We start from the raw sequence: 18,832 nt of genomic DNA on the forward strand, positions 1-18,832 counted from the left end.
TGAACCACCCGTGAGCAGTTGCCTTCCGCCCTCGGTGAGATTGCGGCCACCACCACCCCAACATAGGCCCCGGCCTGCAAACAACACCCCCTCCCATCCCCTCAAACGTGGCCCTATCGCGCACCATATCGTCCGCGACACGCTATTCCTTCGCCATGACTTGAAGCTCCGGGATTTTGACTGTTCCCCCTGTTCATCGATGGACGATTTCAGCTTTGGCGAGCGGCGCAGATCACATGTTGCAAGAAGGTACCGTGATATACTAGTCGTGTTTGGTGAGGTTGCTTTGCCCAGATCAATTGTACATCTGATGAGGATGCTTCCGAAACCCTAGCTACCTAATTCTCTCATACGAGCATATGTTGCTCGCGGGAAAAGGCATTTTGCAACATCTTATTGCTTCTGTAGCAGGTAAACCCCAAAAAAATTATCTAAACATTGTATATTTGCCAATTGAAAATTTTCATTAGCAAAAAAGACAGCAAAACACTTGTGCATCAACTTTGGTCTCTCTGATTTGCATCATTTCCCACGGGACGATTGCTTATGCACGATTGCCCTCTTTTTTCCCCTGTGAAAGATATTGCGTACTGTTTTTTTTTTTGAGACAGCCTCCTGTTTTTTTTGTGAGCATCGACAGCCTATTTTGAGAATTACTGTTTTTTTAGTGGCGAGAATTACTGTTGTTGATGGAGCACGGGAAACTAATGGGCCCTGGCTGGCACGGGTGTGGGCAACAGGGCCGTGGGCCTGGGCTCGTGCGTTCCCCGGGCAAACAAACCCAGTCGCAGCACCGCACCGCGCCGCGCCGGACCGGGTCGGCAGTTCCGCCTCGATCGCCCTCCTCTCTCTCTGCCGCGATCGCACGCACGGCGGCACGGCGGAGAGACGGCACACCGCCACGCCCCGACCGGCCTGGCCTCCGATCTTTCTCTCCTCCTCTGCCCCGCGCGCGCTGGGGCCGGAGGGTCGGTCGATGGGCAACGCGAGCGGCAGGCTGGAGGACATCGCGGACGCCGAGATGGACGAGGGCCGCGGCCACGTGCGGCGCGCTTCGTCTACGGGATACGTCGGGGGCGTGAGGGGAGGCGGCGGCGGTGGCGGCGCCGTAGGAGGGGGTGGGGGAGGGTCGTCCTCGCCCGGAAGCCCCCCGCGGCCGCACTCGCCGCGCATGTTCGTGCCCCAGGTCAGTCAGATCGATCACGCACGCATACGTACGTAATTCAATCAAATCCATCCCTGAATCCCGCGCCCGGTTTCGAATCACGGCGAGCTTCTTGCCTCCAAATCCCCAGTGCGATGCAACGGCGTGGCTCTCGCCTTATGCCGCACTGCGCTTCTCGCTCGATCCGATGAGATCACGCCATGAACCCGAAGGTATTGATCGATTAGAGCGGCTACGGTTAAGTGATAATTACGACTACGGTTGATTTAAGCCCCTAGCTATCTGTCTATCGTCACCGTGAGCCTCCATTGTTATCTGAAGACGTGCCGTCTGAAACTTCATATTTGTGACAGTCTATCTGAAGACGTGCTGTCTGAAACTTCATATTTGTGACAGTCTGACAGATGAATGATTGGTTCAGGTCAGAGTTGAGGGGTAAAAAAAATACTTATTGAACATTTTCCTTGGTGAGATTCAGATATTGAACAGCTTGATTTCACTTTCCCCGACGAGTGACTTTCAACTAGAAATCTCCAGCCAGCCACACCTGACAAGTTTTGGTGTTTGCACGATAGCTGATACTGTAAAAGAAAAACCACTGGCTGTTTGTGTCTTTCATTAATGTGTTTAATTATCGAACTACTATTAGTAATTTGTTGCATCCGAATGCTCAAAAAATAATACGGTTGTATATCTGTCAGTAGCATCTGTTCTGAAAATTTCGTGGCATATTTGGTACCCAAAAGTCTGAATGCCTACTATCTTGTCATTCGATTTTACCCCCTCGGTCTCATATTTGCCACAAGAGACTGCATATACAGCTCTTCTTACACATGATCCTTATGAATTCTTTGATATATCTTGTATTGCAGAGCCCTGTAACTCCACTGCAAAGAGCTTCAGATGTGCCACCTCCGGTGTTCAACCAGATACTGATGCGTGATCAGGATGATTCCGACGGCCCCCCTCCAAAGAGGATCCCTACTTTGCTTGTGTGGCCTCATGGAGGCAAGTGTATCTTCGTGGAAGGATCATGGGATCACTGGACATCAAAGTACATTCTCATCAACCAGCAGTGACCTTTTCTCCCCAAAACTGAAACTTGATGAAATGACATGCTTGAAATACTGACAGAGCCAAACCTATATGGCAGGAAAACCGTTCAGAAATCTGGGAAAGACCACACCATCTTATTAGAGCTTCCATCAGGAGTTTACCGGTACAGATTCATCGTCGACGGGGAAAGAAGATACCTCCCCGATCTTCCCTGTGAGACCGACAACGTGGGCAACATCGTGAACCTTCTTGACGTCAATGTGAGTATTCATTTATTCCTGATCTTACTTACCATTACCAACCATATATAGCACCATTCCTGACACTGATCAAGGTGTATATATATGTTCACGGTATTCATTTGATCATCGGTGATGCAATCGCAATTGATGCAGGACTTTGTGCCGGAAAGCGTGGAGAGCGTGTCGGAGCTGATGGCGCCCCCCTCCCCGGACTCGAGCTACGGGTTCCAGATCCCCGAGGACAAGGAGTTCGCCAAGGAGCCCCCCACCCTGCCGGCGCAGCTCTACCTCGGCGTGCTCAACTCGCGGAGCGCGGAGCAGCGGGAGTGCGCGCGGCCAAGGCATGTGGTGCTGAACCACCTCTACATCGAGAAGGGGTGGGGCGCGCAGCCGCTGGTGGCGCTCGGCCACACCCACCGGTTCCGGTCCAAGTATGTCACCACCGTCCTCTACAAGGCCATCGAGCGATAGCGCTTACCGTAGCGCATGAAGCCAGTGCCGCCGAACGGGAGTGAGAGGATTTTCACCCTTCATGTCTGCGCCGATCGGATCGTGCATAATTTGCATAAACAAGCTGTAATTCATATAGAGATCATGTTCATTTTTTTGTCGAGATGACTGGTTTCGCTTGTCAAGAATAAAATCAGAGTAACACAAGATTATGGAGCGTGTCAGTGTTCATATGCCTGTTTTAACGGTGCTCAACTTGCTCCCAACAAAATCGTTGCTGTTTATAATTACTAGGAAAAACTTTTTTTTTGAGGGAATGCTAGAAAAACTTAAATAAAGGGGATCGACTTCCAGGGCCTAATGGAAAGATTGTAGCCTGAAGGCCCAACAGCGAGCGGCCGTGGTGCCAAATGGCCCACGGTCCTGGCGAGCCCGATAAGCGGAAACCTGAAAAGCTGGAGGACCGACTGGCGAAACTGGGCACTCCGCGTCCCAACCGCGTGGAGGGCATTCCCGTCATTTCCCCCCTGTTTGAAAGATGCCAGCGGACAGTGCATTATCGAGAAATTCCTTCCTTGTGCGGCCCCACGTGTCGGCTCCGTCCACAGAGATGCACGGGCCTTTGGCCCTAACGGAGCGCCCGGTGTTACCAAATTGCCCCTGGTAGAGCATGATCCGTATATCTGCAAATTTACATGGTTTTATCATTTTCTTTTCGCATTTTTTCTCTTTTTATCTTCTATACATCCTCGTTTTGTGGGGATTGATCCGCTATGTTGTTCACTATTCACACTTTTCATAAGGTATACCATGGAGTTGCACATATATTTGTCCTCTTATCCTTTGCTAAGAAAAGGACACCTTTGAATACATTTCTAAGCGGAATTTTTGAAGACTTTTAGACGCGTGAAAGCAACCTGGAAGGATTCCATAGACCGTCAAGAGAAATACTGTGTAGAAACCGCGTATTTGTTTCCACAAAAAAATACTATGCTATTACGTCAATCATTGTCCTCGTGTCATGAACATGCAACTGAATCTTAATATCGGCTTAAGCACAAATAGATGAATGTTCGTGGGGAGAAAAAATAGAGGGGAGCTCATAAGGATACAAAAAAAAAATTGTTTTCGACCTCCTTGCACATCCACGCGTCTTATGCTGAGCAACAGACCACATAACACACGCGCGACACACTCATGAACTAATCCATTAAATCGAGTCTTCATCTACCCTACCAGTCCATGACCTATCTCATGTCACTCTTTTTATGACCTGTAATGCCTGACAACATAGTATACTACACCATTAATGCTGTCCTAGGCAAGTAGAGATAAATATTTCCCGAAAAAAAGATAAATATCGACATGTTTCATGTACTTTTGACATTGGTACACTACTACTGTACGTGTTAGAGCATGATATAAGATGAAGAAGGCCCAATTGCACATACATAAAACCATCAGACAACCGTGTTGATGTATAGATGACCCGACTCCAGAGCCCAGCCACAAAACAAGTTGCATTATTTTCTCAAGTTAGGTAACGCATGACTATTCCATGAATTCGTGCCCTGCACCTACCAAAGCACTCCAAAATGTGCATTAGAAACCACAAGTGGCATACCATCTACTAGCAAATTATTGGAGCTGGCCATCTTATTTTCTCTGGAGCTAGCAGTGATAAACAACAAGAGCGTCACGGGACGGGAGGGCGGCAGAGGGGCAGTTTGGGGAATCCGGCGCGCGGACGCTAACGGCCGCGTTTAGCGGAGCTGACGGTGGGGCGTTGTATAAATCCGGCCGGGAAAATTCCACCGGACGCCACGCCACAGAACGCTCCCGGCCTCTCTCTGTTTGCTCTCGCGTCCGCCGCGCCCGCCCCGTCCCGTCCGTGCCCGCGCGCGTGCTCGCTCGCTCGCCGCCTCCGATCCACCGGCCCACCACCGCGCCGGCGGCATGGCGGATCAGCTCACCGACGACCAGATCGCCGAGTTCAAGGAGGCATTCAGCCTCTTCGACAAGGACGGAGATGGTGAGAGCGTCCCTCCCCCTCCCTTCCGCCTCCCGTCCCCCGGATCTCTCCTTCGCGCGACGCTCGCCGCCGCGCGCGCGGTGCGCATTGCCCCCGCCCCTGCTGCGCGTCGAATTCGCGCCGTCGGGAGGTAGATCCGGCCCGGATCTGGGCCTGGCCGCTGGCGGAACCGCGTCGCTGTCGTGCGCGCGCCTAGTGGCGAGTCGATGATGATGTGCACGCGACGCTTATCTTCCCGGTTGACCATTTCGTGACGGCGACGTCTCGTCGCCGTCTAGGTTTTATTTATTTTCCGGATCGCGTCGCGATCGCGCCCACTGTTGCTTCCAGAACAGCTAAGCCTGAACGAGTCGTGGTTGTTGACCGTGGACTGTCGCTGTAGCTTGATCTTTACTGGACTTCGTTCGGTTTAGGTGGTTAAATTCATGTAGAGATCCTTGTACAGAGAAATCCCGCCATCTAGTTTTACAGGGAAATTCTATGAACGTTTGATGATGCTATGTAGGAAATTTAAGTAATTTTGCGATTTTGCTTTGGATGATGTGCCATGTGGTGGTCAAGTTTGTCTGAATACCGATGACCCTACTGTAGTTGAAAATCCTTGTGCTGGACTAGTTGCAAGCCGATAACATTTTAGTAGTTCCCTGATTTGTTGAGGTTTCACAGTACTCGTGTAATGTAGAAGTTGGTTAGTAACCGCGTAGAAGTATCTTGTCTCGAACGCTTCACAGCGAAGTTATTGTTGCGGTAATTTGTTTTGATGTTATTCTGTGGGCTTGTAATCACCTGGGATAAATCTAGATACGCACCTTCCAGCTGAATTAATGCAAGATATTCTCAATACTGTACTTATGCAAGATATTCTCAGTATTGTACAAATATGTTTCGATTTAGCGTCTTAGTACCCTGCTTGGAGATCTTCTTTACTGCTTTCAAGCTCATTAATGGCAATAAGAACATTGTTTTTCCTTTTTTTTTCAGAAGTTGATCTGTCCTGATTTGATGTGTAGTGAACAATAATCTTTTCCATTTGTTAAAGAAGATTTAATTTGTTTTATGCATGGCCAACACGCTGTGTTTGATCCTGGAGTTGATTGTATCTATCTCTTACAGGTTGCATCACCACCAAGGAGCTGGGAACAGTCATGCGTTCGCTGGGGCAGAACCCAACGGAGGCTGAGCTCCAGGACATGATCAATGAAGTCGACGCTGATGGCAACGGCACCATTGACTTCCCAGAGTTCCTCAACCTGATGGCCCGCAAGATGAAGGACACCGACTCAGAGGAGGAGCTCAAGGAGGCCTTCAGGGTGTTCGACAAGGACCAAAACGGCTTCATCTCTGCTGCTGAGCTCCGCCACGTCATGACGAACCTCGGCGAGAAGCTCACCGACGAGGAGGTGGACGAGATGATCCGTGAAGCCGACGTCGACGGTGATGGCCAGATCAACTATGAGGAGTTTGTCAAGGTCATGATGGCCAAATGAGCACCCAACCGTGCTCCCAAGACAGGAGGAGAATTGTGCATTGCATATTAGTTTAAGATGCAACTCTTATTTGATCGATTTCCAGTTAAGCATCCTACCTAGCTGTAGCTGCTAAAACGGATTGGACGACGCAATTCCTGCTATGTTCTCCAGTGTGTTTCCAGACCTCTTGTGTTTTATGTGAACTTGTGTCCTCCCTGGTGTATCCTGATTGCTGTTGCGCCCGTTTGTAGTATATTTTTTCATCAACTTCTGCTTGACTCTTCTAGTATCAATGGAAAGCCAGTGTTTCGTAATTCTTCAACTCTATTAATTTTACAGGTGTTATCCTGTGCTTTGGTGCCTGTTTTTGCTTGTGAATGGCAGATGAAGATACAATTGATGTATGTGATGCTGGATGAAATTTGAAATGTAAATTTAGCCTTCACAGAAAAGTATCAGGCTTAAATGTGCTGCTGGGTAGGTTGCAACCAACAATCGCTGGATGATAGCAACGTTGCAGCCTGTGCCTGTGAGGAGTAGTAGGTAGCAACTACCACCGTGCTCATGGTCCTCTTAAGGCCTGGAATTCTCTGTGCTTGTGCAAGAGTGGAACACACGCACACACACATGGAGCAGGAGAAGAAGCTCAAGGTGCTCTGCCTCCACGGCTTTCGGACAAGTGGGGGTTTCCTGAAGAAGCAGATCAGCAAATGGCACCCTTCCATCCTCCAGCAGTTCGACACGGTTTCTTCCCTTGACTCGATGATAGATCCTGTTTAAGTGCTTTTTGCCTTTTGCTCTGGTTTAATCCCAAGTTCAATTCTGCTGGGTTTTTCAGGTCTTCCCTGATGGCCAGTTCCCAGCTGGGGGGAAGTCGGACATCGAGGGCATATTCCCCCCACCATACTTTGAGTGGTTTCAGTTCGACAAGGTATCTTTTTCAGTAGAAACCAGGACTGAAATCAGCACTTCTTCCAGGCTTCAGTTTGGTTTCCAGCTAGCATCATTCATGTGTTCCTACTGCAGGATTTCACCGAATACACAAATTTAGACGAGTGCATTGCCTATCTGTGTGATTACATGGTGAAAAACGGGCCTTTCGACGGTCTGCTTGGATTCTCCCAGGTAAAGGAAACCTTCAAAATAACTACTGTTTGGGGGTGCTTATGATATTAATTCCTGAGCAACACAAGATTTTCTGTGTTGAAAACCTACTTGTAGTATGTTTTGCTTCATCTATTAACTTCTCTTTCCTTCCAGGGCGCAACACTTTCAGCCCTTTTGATAGGCTACCAAGCACAGGTACTCCTTTTGAACTCTCAGATTCTGCAAACTTTGAGTCCTCGAGTTAAGTTCCAGAGATATACAAAGGAGCCAAAAACAATGGATTGGATCTGCAAGTAAATATTGATAAATGAACTGTGAGATCCAACTACCATTATTAAACAACAGAGTCCCCGCGATCTAGCAATTCGGTTAGTGGTTGAGAGTTTTTTGGCCCCTTTAGCAATAGGAAACTCCTGTCCATCCTGACAGAATAGTAAATTTTGATAAATTTAGCAGCGTCACATGCCACACTCTAGGAAAGAGGAAGTTATTCTTCAAGAGCATATGCCAAAGATATCATAATCTTATGCAGAACATGTTGATACAGGCTTAGATCTGTCTCTAAATTAACAATTCTAATAAGTATTTACTAGGACATGGAAATTTAGGCAGGAAATATGGTTCTCAGAGGAAGATGTCCTCCAAACCATGTGTCTGCTTCTGGTTCCATGTGGATTCTGACTAGGTTGAATGATGTAGGGCAAGGTGCTGAATGATCACCCACCAATTAAGTTCATGGTGTCAGTATCCGGGAGCAAATTCAGGGACCCAAGCATCTGCGATGTGGCCTACAAGGACCCGATCAAGGCGAAATCTGTACATTTCATTGGAGAGAAAGACTGGCTCAAAGTACCTTCCGAGGAGCTGGCTTCTGCCTTTGCTGACCCTCTCATCATAAGGCACCCCCAGGGTCACACTGTCCCCAGGCTTGGTTTGCACTCTTCCCTGTCTTTCTTCTATGTAAATAACTGTCGAAATTTCTTGTGAATAGATTGAGAGGCAGATTGTTTGTCTTTTACAGATGAGGCATCTGTGAAGCAGCTTTCTGAATGGAGCGCAAGCATCCTGGAGGATCTCAAGAACGCAGACGCTCCCAAGGCCTCAAATTCAGAGAGTTCAGGAGATAAGGACAGTGTCGGCGTGGAGTCAGCAGAAAACCTGATGGAACAAGTTGCAGCTTGAGGCAGTAGCTGAACTTTGCTTGTTGGGTTGGTGTCTGAAACCTGTTGCTTGCTTGCTGTATCCAGATGGTAGACCTTGTTCACCGTATTAGCCTCATTGAGATATGAGAATAAATCAGTCCCGATTTGCCTGTTCTTTTCCTCCCATGTTCATCCTCTTTATCTTGATATCAGTATGCTCCGATACTACACAAACAAAATTTTAACCTTTCCTTCTTCAAGGGAAAAAAGAGAGGCACTTGAACCTACTGGTATATATTTCATCTGCTTCTAGACCATGAAGTCATGAACCAGCCTAAAGCTCTATATACATCGAGCACCGGACGAATCTACAAGGAACAAAGGACAACTATATACATGAGAACCTAAAATACTACGTCCTGAGAAAGACACTCTGCAGCTGCCTTATGTGGAGCCTCTTTCTTCAACCTCACTCTCGCAAACCCAAACAACATCCTTTATCTGCGCAGAGAGTGTTTTATAGAACTGCAAACAATTAATGCCGAGTCAGTTAGGTTTACCCATTGGATATAAACTGATTTGCAGCTACAAGAATAAACTCAATGTTAAAAAAAGACATTCTTCTTTGTTGGGTACTCCCTCCGTCCCAAAATAAGTGACTCAACTTTGTACTAACTTTGTAGTACAAAGTTGAGTCACTTATTTTGGGACGGAGGGAGTACTTGATTGTGTTCTTAGTCGCTTGCTTAAATTACGTGTGCATAGTCCTTCATGGGCACTTGTATAGAATAGAAAAGCTTCAGGAAAGAAGCTACCGTACATCTTAATTTCCTAGAGAACCACGATATCCAAGAGCAGTACCTTTTGAAATTCCAGAGTATCTCCTTTTGCCTTTTTCAGCTCAACAACAAACAAAGATGGAGCCACTTGGAAGACCTAGAAATGTCAGCCTTGATCAATAATTGCATTACGTTATGAAAGACATTTCTCAAACTGCTGTGTTTTATTCTAACCTCAGTTGCAACATTTAGGTTTCCTTTTCTTCCTGCTTCTAGGTTCTTCATTTGCATCTAGAAAGAACAAGATATAAAATGAAAGGTTAAGTCATGGGATGACAAGGACAGTCTCAGTTACTCATATTTAGATACTTCAAATTTCACACAACCTATGTTAAAAGTCGTATCCATGGGAGGATGCTTGGCATTACCTTGTAGTTCTTCTTTTGGATGTCAAAGCCAAGTGGCTTAGCAGCTTCTTCTATTCGACTGATGATTTCTTCAGGAGGACATTGTGATGTAAATCTTGTTTCTCTTCTGTACTTCTGTCATTGGTTAACAAATTTTAGCTAACTACAATTGCATGGCTTCTTGTGACAAGTTGCCATAAATATACAGATGTTGTAAAGATATTCATGGGACACAATGCTGGAACATTTCCTAACCTTATCAGCTTCAAAAAAATTGCGTAGGTTCAGTCCTTTATTCAGTGATATCAACTCGAATGCGTTCATCGAAGCTGGCTGCCCTTCCATTTCCTCCTTAACTTGTTTTTCCTGGTAACCATAGTAACCATCCATATTAGTAATATTAACTCAGCCATAAAGGCTAATGGCTTTTCCAGTGAAAACACGGTCGGTTAACTTACTTCTGAATCTCCAAAAGCAGCATCAACATCATCCAAACTAGTTTGATATTTATCATAAAAAACAGGTGGCTTGTATCCTTTTTTGAACCATGGGTCTTTCAATAGTTGTGGGATAGTTATCCGCTGGTCAACGACAATGAAGAACCGAGTAAGAAAGAACTCCATAAGTAATGTAGTCATAGACCAAAAAAGTGCAGAGCCACCACTTGTGTTGCATGGGAGCAGTTCTGTTGACCTTTTGGCTAGCTAATTTCAAATTTCAGAAATGGAATGTGAAGTAAAAAGGCTTACAGTAGAAGGATTGGGATCCAGAATCCTGGGAATCAGCTTTTTAGCTCCATCAGAAAACCATGAGGGACAAGTAAACTGAGCTCCAGAGATCTGTCAAGAGAAAGAGGGTAAATGCAAATATACATCCATTAATATTGGCATTTATGTATTTTCTTATTCCTTCTGTCTTACCTTTTTATAAAGGGCTGAGACATTGTCATCCTCAAAAGGCAGATATCCAGCAAGCATCACAAAAAGAATTACCCCACAAGACCAAAGGTCTGCAAGCGCACCATTATAGCCCTTATCTTCAATAACCTGGATATTGGGTAGCATTATATTATAGGCATGTTCATTCCTGGTTAAAACAAAATCAATGCAAATGTAGAAGAAGCTGTTACCTCGGGAGCAACATAGTTTGGTGTCCCACATGTAGTATGTAGTAACCCATCAGCCTGTTAAGTTGAAGTAATCGGAGGTTACAGTTTAATAAGTTAAATGACATGAAAAAAAACTACAGAAATGCAATGACTCGTGTGATCTTTATGATTGTAAAATGCGTTATTACCTTCGCCTGCTCAGATATCGCACTTAAGCCAAAGTCTGAGACTTTGAGGTTCCCAGCGGTATCAAGCAACAAATTCTCTAGCTGGCACACATAAAACATCCATTTGTCAGTTTCATGTTTTGCTAAACCAGATACATAAATTGGAACCGAGGGGTTGAGTGGTTGGCGATGTACCTTCAGATCTCGGTGGTATACACCCCTGCTATGGCAATAATCAACAGCGTTGATCAATTGCTGAAAGTATCTGCGTGCTTCATCCTCCTTCAAGCTCCCACGGGCGGCCTGATTATGAAGTTAGTAGAAATCAATAAAGGCGAATGTAAAAAAAAGCCATAGTGTACTAATATAAGATTACAAGTTTTCAAGCAACTGGTGTGCTGCTAAGCTCCCATCACAGAGAAATATGAAACAAGAGATGCAGTAGCAGTACTAACGATGATATCATGGAGCTCTCCACCCGTGACATATTCCAGAACAATGAAAATTCTTGCCTTGCTTCCCATCACCTGTTACAGTGGAGTCAAAATAGTTAGTTATCAACTGTAGACTTGGATGTAAATATTTCTAATGTAGGTAGGGGATATCATACTTAAAACAAAATGCCAAAGGTCAGTGTTCAGTCTTTACCTCATGCAGGCGGACAACATTGGGGTGCTGTATGAGCTTCATCGTACAGATTTCTCGTCTAATCTGCCAAAAGAGTTCAGAGCGGCGTCAACATCAAGGTAGAGCATAAGCCCGTAAGCTAGCCCCCTTTCTTGACTATATTTAGAATGAAATACGGGAGCAGTTATTTCTGCGCATAACAACAGCTCAGTTCTAGAAAGCATGAGGCAGGGAACTTTCTCTATGCTGTGAAATATCTAGGAAACAGAGCAGTCACGCAAAGGAAATTTATCAGAAAATGATCTGACCTGCTCGACCAACCCGTGCTTCTGAACCTTGGCCTTGTCAAGGATCTTGATGGCAACAGGATCCCCGGACTCGGTGTCCTTGGCGAACCGGACCTTGGCGAACGTCCCTTCCCCGATCGTCCGCCCGAGCTCATACTTGCCAACTCGTCGCCGCACTTTGAGTGAGGCTTGCCTCCTTGCCTTGTACATCCTCCAGGCCAGTCTCTCCTAGGCGCCCTCAAGCCAGTCTCCAAAGACCTGCCATTTTTGAACAATTTAAGATGTGGTGGAACCGGACAATTCAGCACCCAACACAGGTAGCATGAGACAGGTCAGGCAAGGGTGGAGGAGGAGCAGGACAAATGCTGCTGGATTAATTTGACCATATATATAATAACGCTTCTCATTCACGGCTTGGAAACTGAAATCAAATCGGGAACGTGCAAGCTTCATCGACTGCAGCTTCCTGGAAGCTGCCTGCCGAAACCTTTATGCATTTATGGCGGGTAATTAATTTCAGTGGTTACTGCTTCGGGGCGAAACGTCAGCAATCGGATCTCGCCGTTAAACGTCTCCGGATACTGGCGTGGTTCACGAAGCATGCCGCGCGCTAGGACGCTTGAAACCTCAGGCGGATATTTTGCGCCCGGCGCTATGATGTAAGCCTTGGGAAGAATTTAGAGAATTTTGATGTCAGAAGTGCTGAAAAAACACAGGCCACGGAGATTAACCAAGAAAGGATGAAGATTTCGTGCAGCATCTGCGGAGGCACTGGGAAGGGAACAGGGGCAAAACGAATGGCGCGCGAGAGAGAAACCTCAGCCCCCAACCTTGGAAAGCTCCATGGCGTCATTTCGTTCCCTTTCCTCAGGCGGAACTGGGCGAGACGAGGATGCAAGACTCTGCTGATGGAATGTTGCACGTGCAGGGAGATCAACACGCAAGCCGGCCGGCCGGGCAGGAGCCGGAATCCCGTCACCGGCCGGAGAGAGGGCTCCCTGCCCATTCTTGTCCCGGGCGGACGAGAGGCGAGAATCCCGGTGCTAGCTAACAAACCAATGTGGTGGGAGGGGGCGTACCTTGTTGGGGGAGTCGCCGCCGGGGAGAGGAGCGGAGAGGAGGGGGGCCACGGGCACGGCTCGGCTCGGCACACGGGGAGGGAGAAACAGCGGATAGGCAGCCAGCAGCCAGCGCGTGCGGGATGGAGATGGGGGATGATGAGGGAGGGAGGGAGGGAGAAGCTCGCAGTTGCGGGGGCGGGGGTGGGGACTGGGTCGCCTGCTGGCCTTTCCTTTTTGTAAGGCGCGTGGCGGCGGACCGGACAAACGCCCCCCACCGTTTGCCCCTCGTACCTGCACCGCTGATGGGAATGGGATGCCGTAATAATTAATAAATCTAAACCACTTCTATAAGAAAATAGGGAATTTGGGTTTCTGGCTTTTCTACCTTTCCAAGCAGTGGCGCCTGTTCATGTTGGCCCTTTGCACGACGTCTCGTGCGCCGCGTATTATGAGACAGATGGAGTATGCCGAGTTTTTCGCTTGATGGTTTGTGAACCGTGGCGAGAGGGGTGTCGGCGTGCTCTGGATGACGGCTTGCAAGTTGTGTTATCGCTAGATCTTTTTGGCGAGCGAAGAGGTAAAGTTCCTTAATTGCTTGGCGGTCATGGCTCGATTTCGGTTTTGGAGTAAGATAGGGGGGGGGGGGGGGGGGTTGCGTAGGCTCGATTACATTTTGTCATGACAATGTTACTACTATCGACATACTTTCAACCTCAGTGTGCCGCTTCGGCCAATGGCTTTCCGAGACCTCCTCCCACCTTCGACGGCTGGATCTACATGGCGGAGACGTGATCCACGATCCATGTGGAACACCACCACCGCAACCCCTCCCCCAGGCCCTATTGGCGTGCCAAGGGTACGGTCTATGATTGGTGGGAGAAGCGCCGATAGCGTCCACGAAGTAGCATCGTCACCTTTTTAGTGCGATTCCGAGGATACACGACATCGAATGCTTGGAAACGATATAACCAAGATGGATCTTAGAAATGAGATCTTCCCACGTCAGATGTCGCCTACATTTTCCCCATAATGGTGTATATTTTTATGATGGTGGCAATGGCCCTTCCACCGCCAGTGGCATTTTCCTTAGCAAGTAATTCCTTGCCTCGTAGAATTCATCACTATTGACCCACAAGGACGACGTTTTTCCTTTATCATGTCCATGTGGTCACGACGACCAGACTTCGGCATTGCACTATCGATTGTAGTCTTTTCCTGTGAAGGTGAAGTGGTCATGCACTCATGGTGGATTTAAGTTTTGTTTGTGGATCTATGCATGTTAACGATCGAATCGTATCTTCTGCTCCCTCCGTCACGCAATATATGATCGTTTCTCAAGCTGAAACATAGCTTGAAAAACGATCATATATTGTGGGACGGAGGGAGTTTTAGTTGCTTCTTTTGTGTCAGGGCTGGCTGATCATACGTAGTTGGGTTTCTAAGCTTTTTCTAAGGGGGAGTTGGTCCATTTTCAAGGGAAAGAGAGAGATAAAGAAAAGAAGAGCCTGTTGAGGCTCGATCACGTCGCGCTGTGGTTCTCGGTTACCAGCTGCGGCGACCCCGTTTACTCAATTGTTTATCTGAACTATACTACGACGATCGTGATTAGCATGTAGAGACTTAAAAAAAAACGCTTACCAAAGCATTGACATTCTTTGGCGAATGGCGCGTCGTCGATCCAGTGGATCGCCAGTCGGATATTCTTTAATTAGGGTTTAATCTCTCTCGGCTAGGCTAGCTAGCAGCTGGTCAGATCAGATCGACGCCGAAATCCACTCCATAGCCTACACCTATGTATCCAAGACATGGTTTATTCCCTCCATCCACCCGAAAAAAGAAAGACATGCTTTTATTCTTTCCTCTCTGCGAATATTGTAGTGAGCACATTTTTATTGAGATTACGACCAGTGTTTAGGAAATGATTGGGACCAGGATTGCTTGGAAAATTGATTTGGACTAGGAGTGTTTAGAAAAGGATCGATGCTTGGAAATCAGATCAAATATAAGTATATCCCTGCTGCGTGCAACATGCTCGGCAGAATATATTTCATGGCAAAATAAAAGGGGGAGAAGCTAGCAGACATGCTTGGCAGAACGAAAGTACGTATGATCTTATCTTGGGGTGAAATTTCTTGTGGTCACATTGTGTTTGAACCCGCAACGTCTGCAGCCGGCACATGCACGCATGCATGCCGTGCCACCAGGGGTGAACAGTTAGATAGATATTTGTTCTGTTTGTCTCAGCTGTTACTCTTACTCCATCCCAAAGATCCAGTCAAGCCTGGCTAACTGACCGGCCACATATTTGGTCTGTTTGTCTCAACTATTGCAGTACAAAATTTGTCACTAATTGGTCTCTCTCTCTCTCATGACAAATAGTGAAGGACCAACTCAAAAAACAAAAAAGTTAGGGCATCTCCAGCGTGGACCGTCCGCATCCGTTCGGACATGTGTTGTCATCCAACGTAGACCAGTCCAGACGTCCTTTTTTCTCGTAAACAGGAAACAAACCGCCGGAGAGGGGGAGCTTTGCGGGAGTCCGGACTGCTGCCACGTAAGCGCCCGTCAACCCTGGCACACCAAAAAAAAAAACCTCCGGCTGCGAGCGCCGCCTGCTGCATGCGCCTTCTCCTTGCATGAAACGACATCCGTCTGCCTGCCTACCTCCATTAAATCAACGTGTGTGCCGAGGAACCTACTCTGGCGCCCCGAGCGCTACATTTCCGTCCCTGTGCCGGCCGACATAAAACACCTCCCGGTTGGCGCCTCGCATCCACATGTGGCCAGGCGTCAGGCAACCACACCACACCTTCGCTCCCCATCTCCTCCTTGCACCTCACCCGCCATGGCATCCGGCTCGAGAGCCCTGTGGGCCGGCCTCTCCGGTGAGCAGAATAAGAAGATCTCTGGCATTGCAGCCGGCTAGGTGGCCCGACGAGCCAGCCGGATACAGTCTGGCTTGCCGACAAGCTCTCCAGACCGACGCCACCGCCATTGCCAGGACGTCATTGCCCCTCCAGGCCGGGCAATGCCATCTCCCGGCAATCTTTCGCGAGCGATGGCGGCAATGCGTCTGATCGGCGAAGAAAGAAGCCATGTTGCAGAGATTGACGCGGTGGCGGAGGAAGTTGACTGGGGCACCGACAAGGACCTCGCCAACTCTGCGTCGGCCACGCCTGCCGCCGCCGCCGATAGCAAGGAATAGTATGCCACGGGAGGCCGCCGCTTGGGTCTCATGAAGGCCACCGCCATCGTCTTGTCGGCCTATCATAGGCGATGACTTTGCCTGCTTCGCGGGGGCGTAGGCCACAATAAGCATGTTCCAACCGCCCCCAAAACCAATCTTGATCCGTGCTTTACGGCTCCCCTTCCAATGAAGCATATCCCTTCGAGGCGCATGGCGATCCGGCGAGCTTGCTGCCGGACATGGGAAAGACATGCCATGGGAATGGGGCTTCGCCGCGGCCGCGATAGACTAGGTTAGATAGCCTGGCATAGTCCGATATAGTCTAGTTGAAATATGTCCGAATGTAAATATTTTCGCTCGGATTAGATGAAAATGCCGGGTTTGCATGTGATTCACCCGGTCAGTTCAAATTCGGTTTGGATTGTATGTGGCTACAGTTGGATGGCCGGCTACCGTATCAGTATCATAGACTGGTCCCTTGTCTGCGGGCGAATGTGGTGTCTGATTTATGGGTCAACATCAGAGATGCCCTTAATCAACGAGAAACTCGTCCGTCAAGGAGCTTACTTAATTACGGGCAGTTGCATGCACGCACGGTGCTACGGTGAAAACAGGTCGCCCACCGAGGCAGAGAAAACATTTTCCTTAACCCACCCACACACACGCACCCTGGCTAGCTGGCGAATCGACCACGCATTGATCCTACCAGATACGTACACATTTGCCACGGAAGTAATTAGCAATCCAGGTCCAGCCAGCCAGACAACAAGTATGCACTTTTTCGGATTGTTTGTTCGTGCGTAATACTCCCTGTGGGTACGAATTTAGTTAGTAGGAAGCTTCGTGGAAGGTGCGCGCGCAGGAGGCGACGACCGCCCGGAGGTGAAGCCATGCATGGCCTCATCGATCACTCGCCTCACTGGCCGTATCTGGAGCTGGGACGCACTGCGCTTTGGAGCTTGCCGCATGCAGGCGGTGGGCGGGAGCGGCGCGGCGCGGGCGGGTGCGCGCGTGGAGAGGTAGCGGCGAGGGGCGCGCGCCTGCCGGGCGAGTTCGTTGGGAGAGTCTCAATCTTGTGTGCGTCCACGCCCGCCGGGTAGGCGAAACCACGTGCGGCGGCGAGGATTAGCCTTGGCTCACCCGGGGTGGAAACAGACGCCCCTGAGAAAGAGCTCCAGCCGTTACTAGAGCAACCCAACATGCTGACCCAAAGGAACGTTCGTTTTATTCGGTTTTTTTTTTCGTTTGGGTCGGTCGTTTGTCTTTTTTTATTTGAGTCGTTAGCGCAGTCAACGCGCAGGCCCATTTCTGCCCTCGCGGTCGGCTTGCTGTGGTTTTTTAATCATAATTCAAGCAAAACACAAACATTTTACATAGTTTTACAAGCAAACAAATACAGCATAGTCCGTAAGCTAAACATAAATATATCATTATTTACAATTCAAATAAAAATTAAATTGTCCCAAATTATATTTAAAAAAGATACATCATTGGTTGTCAACATGAGCCCATATATGCTCAACCAAATCATCTTATAGAAGTGCATGCTCTAGCCAATGCAACCAAAAGACCGGTCTGAGAGAGAGGGCCGGACATTATACTCCAACACTCCCCCTCACGTCTATGCTCATTTGGAGCTATATGACGTGGACAGCGGAAGCGGGGGCAGGCCGCAATTATTTATTGCGTTTACTGGGTTTTGAACCCTGAACCTATTGGTTGTAAGTTTATACACCTAACCAGTTCATCCATCAGACCGATCTTAGGGAGGGGGCCGGACATATACTCCAACACTCCCGCTCACGTCTATGCTCCTTTGGAGCTATATCCAAAAGTCCGAACTGATGGAGGGAGGTGGGCAATATATTTCAACACATCTTGCAGCCGAACGCGAGTTTTCCAATCACGGATTTGATGATGAAATTGGGTGAGCTGTGCAAACGTTGCCGCTCCTCCATGCTCACGCACAACATTGTCATCCTGAAACTGAAACCCTTGGTCGTAAATACGTTCCGGGTGCTCATCCTCTATGATCATATTGCGCATGATCACACAAGAAGTTATCACCTCCCACAACTTCTTGGTGCTCCAAGTTCTAGCAGGATATCGAACGATGCCCCATCGAGATTGCAGAACACCAAAGGCACGCTCCACATCCTTCCTAGCACTCTCTTACTCTTGTGCAAATCTCCTCCTCTTCTCTCCTACGGGGTTGAAGATTGTCTTCACAGTACTAGTCCACTGAGGATAGGTACCGTCAGCTAGGTAGTATCCTTTGTTGTAGTTGTGGCCGTTGATGTTAACATTCACCGGCGGGCAGTTGCCTTCGGCAAGCGTTACAAACACCGAAGAGCGTTGAAGCACGTTGATATCATTGTGCGATCCGGCCATGACAAAAAAAGAGTGTCAGATCCAAAGATCTTGTGAGGCCACGGCCCCAAGTATGACAGTGCAAGCCTTGACATGGCCGCTATACTGCCCCAGCCAAGCAGAAGGACAATTCTTCCACTCCTAGTGCATACAGTCTATACTACCAAGCATCCCCG

The 18,832-nt window shown here is 48.2% G+C and overlaps 4 protein-coding genes across 5 annotated transcripts; 3 read left to right on the top strand and 1 right to left on the bottom strand.

Moving 5' to 3' along the window:
- Nucleotides 1-764: 764 nt before the first annotated feature.
- LOC125540951 (SNF1-related protein kinase regulatory subunit beta-1-like) lies at nucleotides 765-3,137 on the top strand. The gene is made up of 4 exons (XM_048704467.2): nucleotides 765-1,186; nucleotides 2,038-2,219; nucleotides 2,319-2,481; nucleotides 2,617-3,137. The coding sequence occupies exons 1-4, from the start codon at nucleotides 977-979 to the stop codon at nucleotides 2,932-2,934; spliced, it is 873 nt and encodes a 290-aa protein (XP_048560424.2). The 5' UTR covers nucleotides 765-976; the 3' UTR covers nucleotides 2,935-3,137.
- A 1,579-nt stretch (nucleotides 3,138-4,716) lies between these two features.
- On the top strand, nucleotides 4,717-6,728 carry LOC125535581 (calmodulin-1). The gene is made up of 2 exons (XM_048698650.2): nucleotides 4,717-4,945; nucleotides 6,059-6,728. Exons 1-2 carry the CDS (start codon nucleotides 4,870-4,872, stop codon nucleotides 6,430-6,432), a joined length of 450 nt encoding a protein of 149 aa, XP_048554607.1. The 5' UTR covers nucleotides 4,717-4,869; the 3' UTR covers nucleotides 6,433-6,728.
- A 219-nt stretch (nucleotides 6,729-6,947) lies between these two features.
- On the top strand, nucleotides 6,948-8,838 carry LOC125535580 (dihydrofolate reductase-like). Its single transcript, XM_048698649.2, has 6 exons — nucleotides 6,948-7,158; nucleotides 7,253-7,345; nucleotides 7,441-7,539; nucleotides 7,675-7,716; nucleotides 8,221-8,452; nucleotides 8,543-8,838. Exons 1-6 carry the CDS (start codon nucleotides 6,979-6,981, stop codon nucleotides 8,701-8,703), a joined length of 807 nt encoding a protein of 268 aa, XP_048554606.2. The 5' UTR covers nucleotides 6,948-6,978; the 3' UTR covers nucleotides 8,704-8,838.
- A 98-nt stretch (nucleotides 8,839-8,936) lies between these two features.
- On the bottom strand, nucleotides 8,937-13,281 carry LOC125535579 (CBL-interacting protein kinase 31). 2 transcript variants are annotated; one of them, XM_048698647.2, is made up of 15 exons: nucleotides 13,118-13,281; nucleotides 12,060-12,296; nucleotides 11,773-11,835; nucleotides 11,580-11,651; nucleotides 11,320-11,427; nucleotides 11,146-11,226; nucleotides 10,979-11,032; nucleotides 10,770-10,895; nucleotides 10,599-10,688; nucleotides 10,308-10,430; nucleotides 10,105-10,215; nucleotides 9,871-9,984; nucleotides 9,677-9,733; nucleotides 9,525-9,599; nucleotides 8,937-9,188 (listed from the first exon to the last, which is right to left on the bottom strand). In XM_048698647.2, exons 2-15 carry the CDS (start codon nucleotides 12,246-12,248, stop codon nucleotides 9,108-9,110), a joined length of 1,344 nt encoding a protein of 447 aa, XP_048554604.1. In that variant the 5' UTR covers nucleotides 12,249-12,296; nucleotides 13,118-13,281; the 3' UTR covers nucleotides 8,937-9,107. The 2 variants fall into 2 exon arrangements, with proteins under 2 accessions (XP_048554604.1, XP_087399212.1); XM_087543086.1 differs by having other exon boundaries at nucleotides 11,146-11,427.
- Nucleotides 13,282-18,832: the final 5,551 nt, after the last annotated feature.

This window comes from Triticum urartu, chromosome 2A, assembly GCF_056163025.1.
Source record: "Triticum urartu cultivar PI428250 chromosome 2A, HENAU_Tu73, whole genome shotgun sequence".
Taxonomy (NCBI): domain Eukaryota; kingdom Viridiplantae; phylum Streptophyta; class Magnoliopsida; order Poales; family Poaceae; genus Triticum; species Triticum urartu.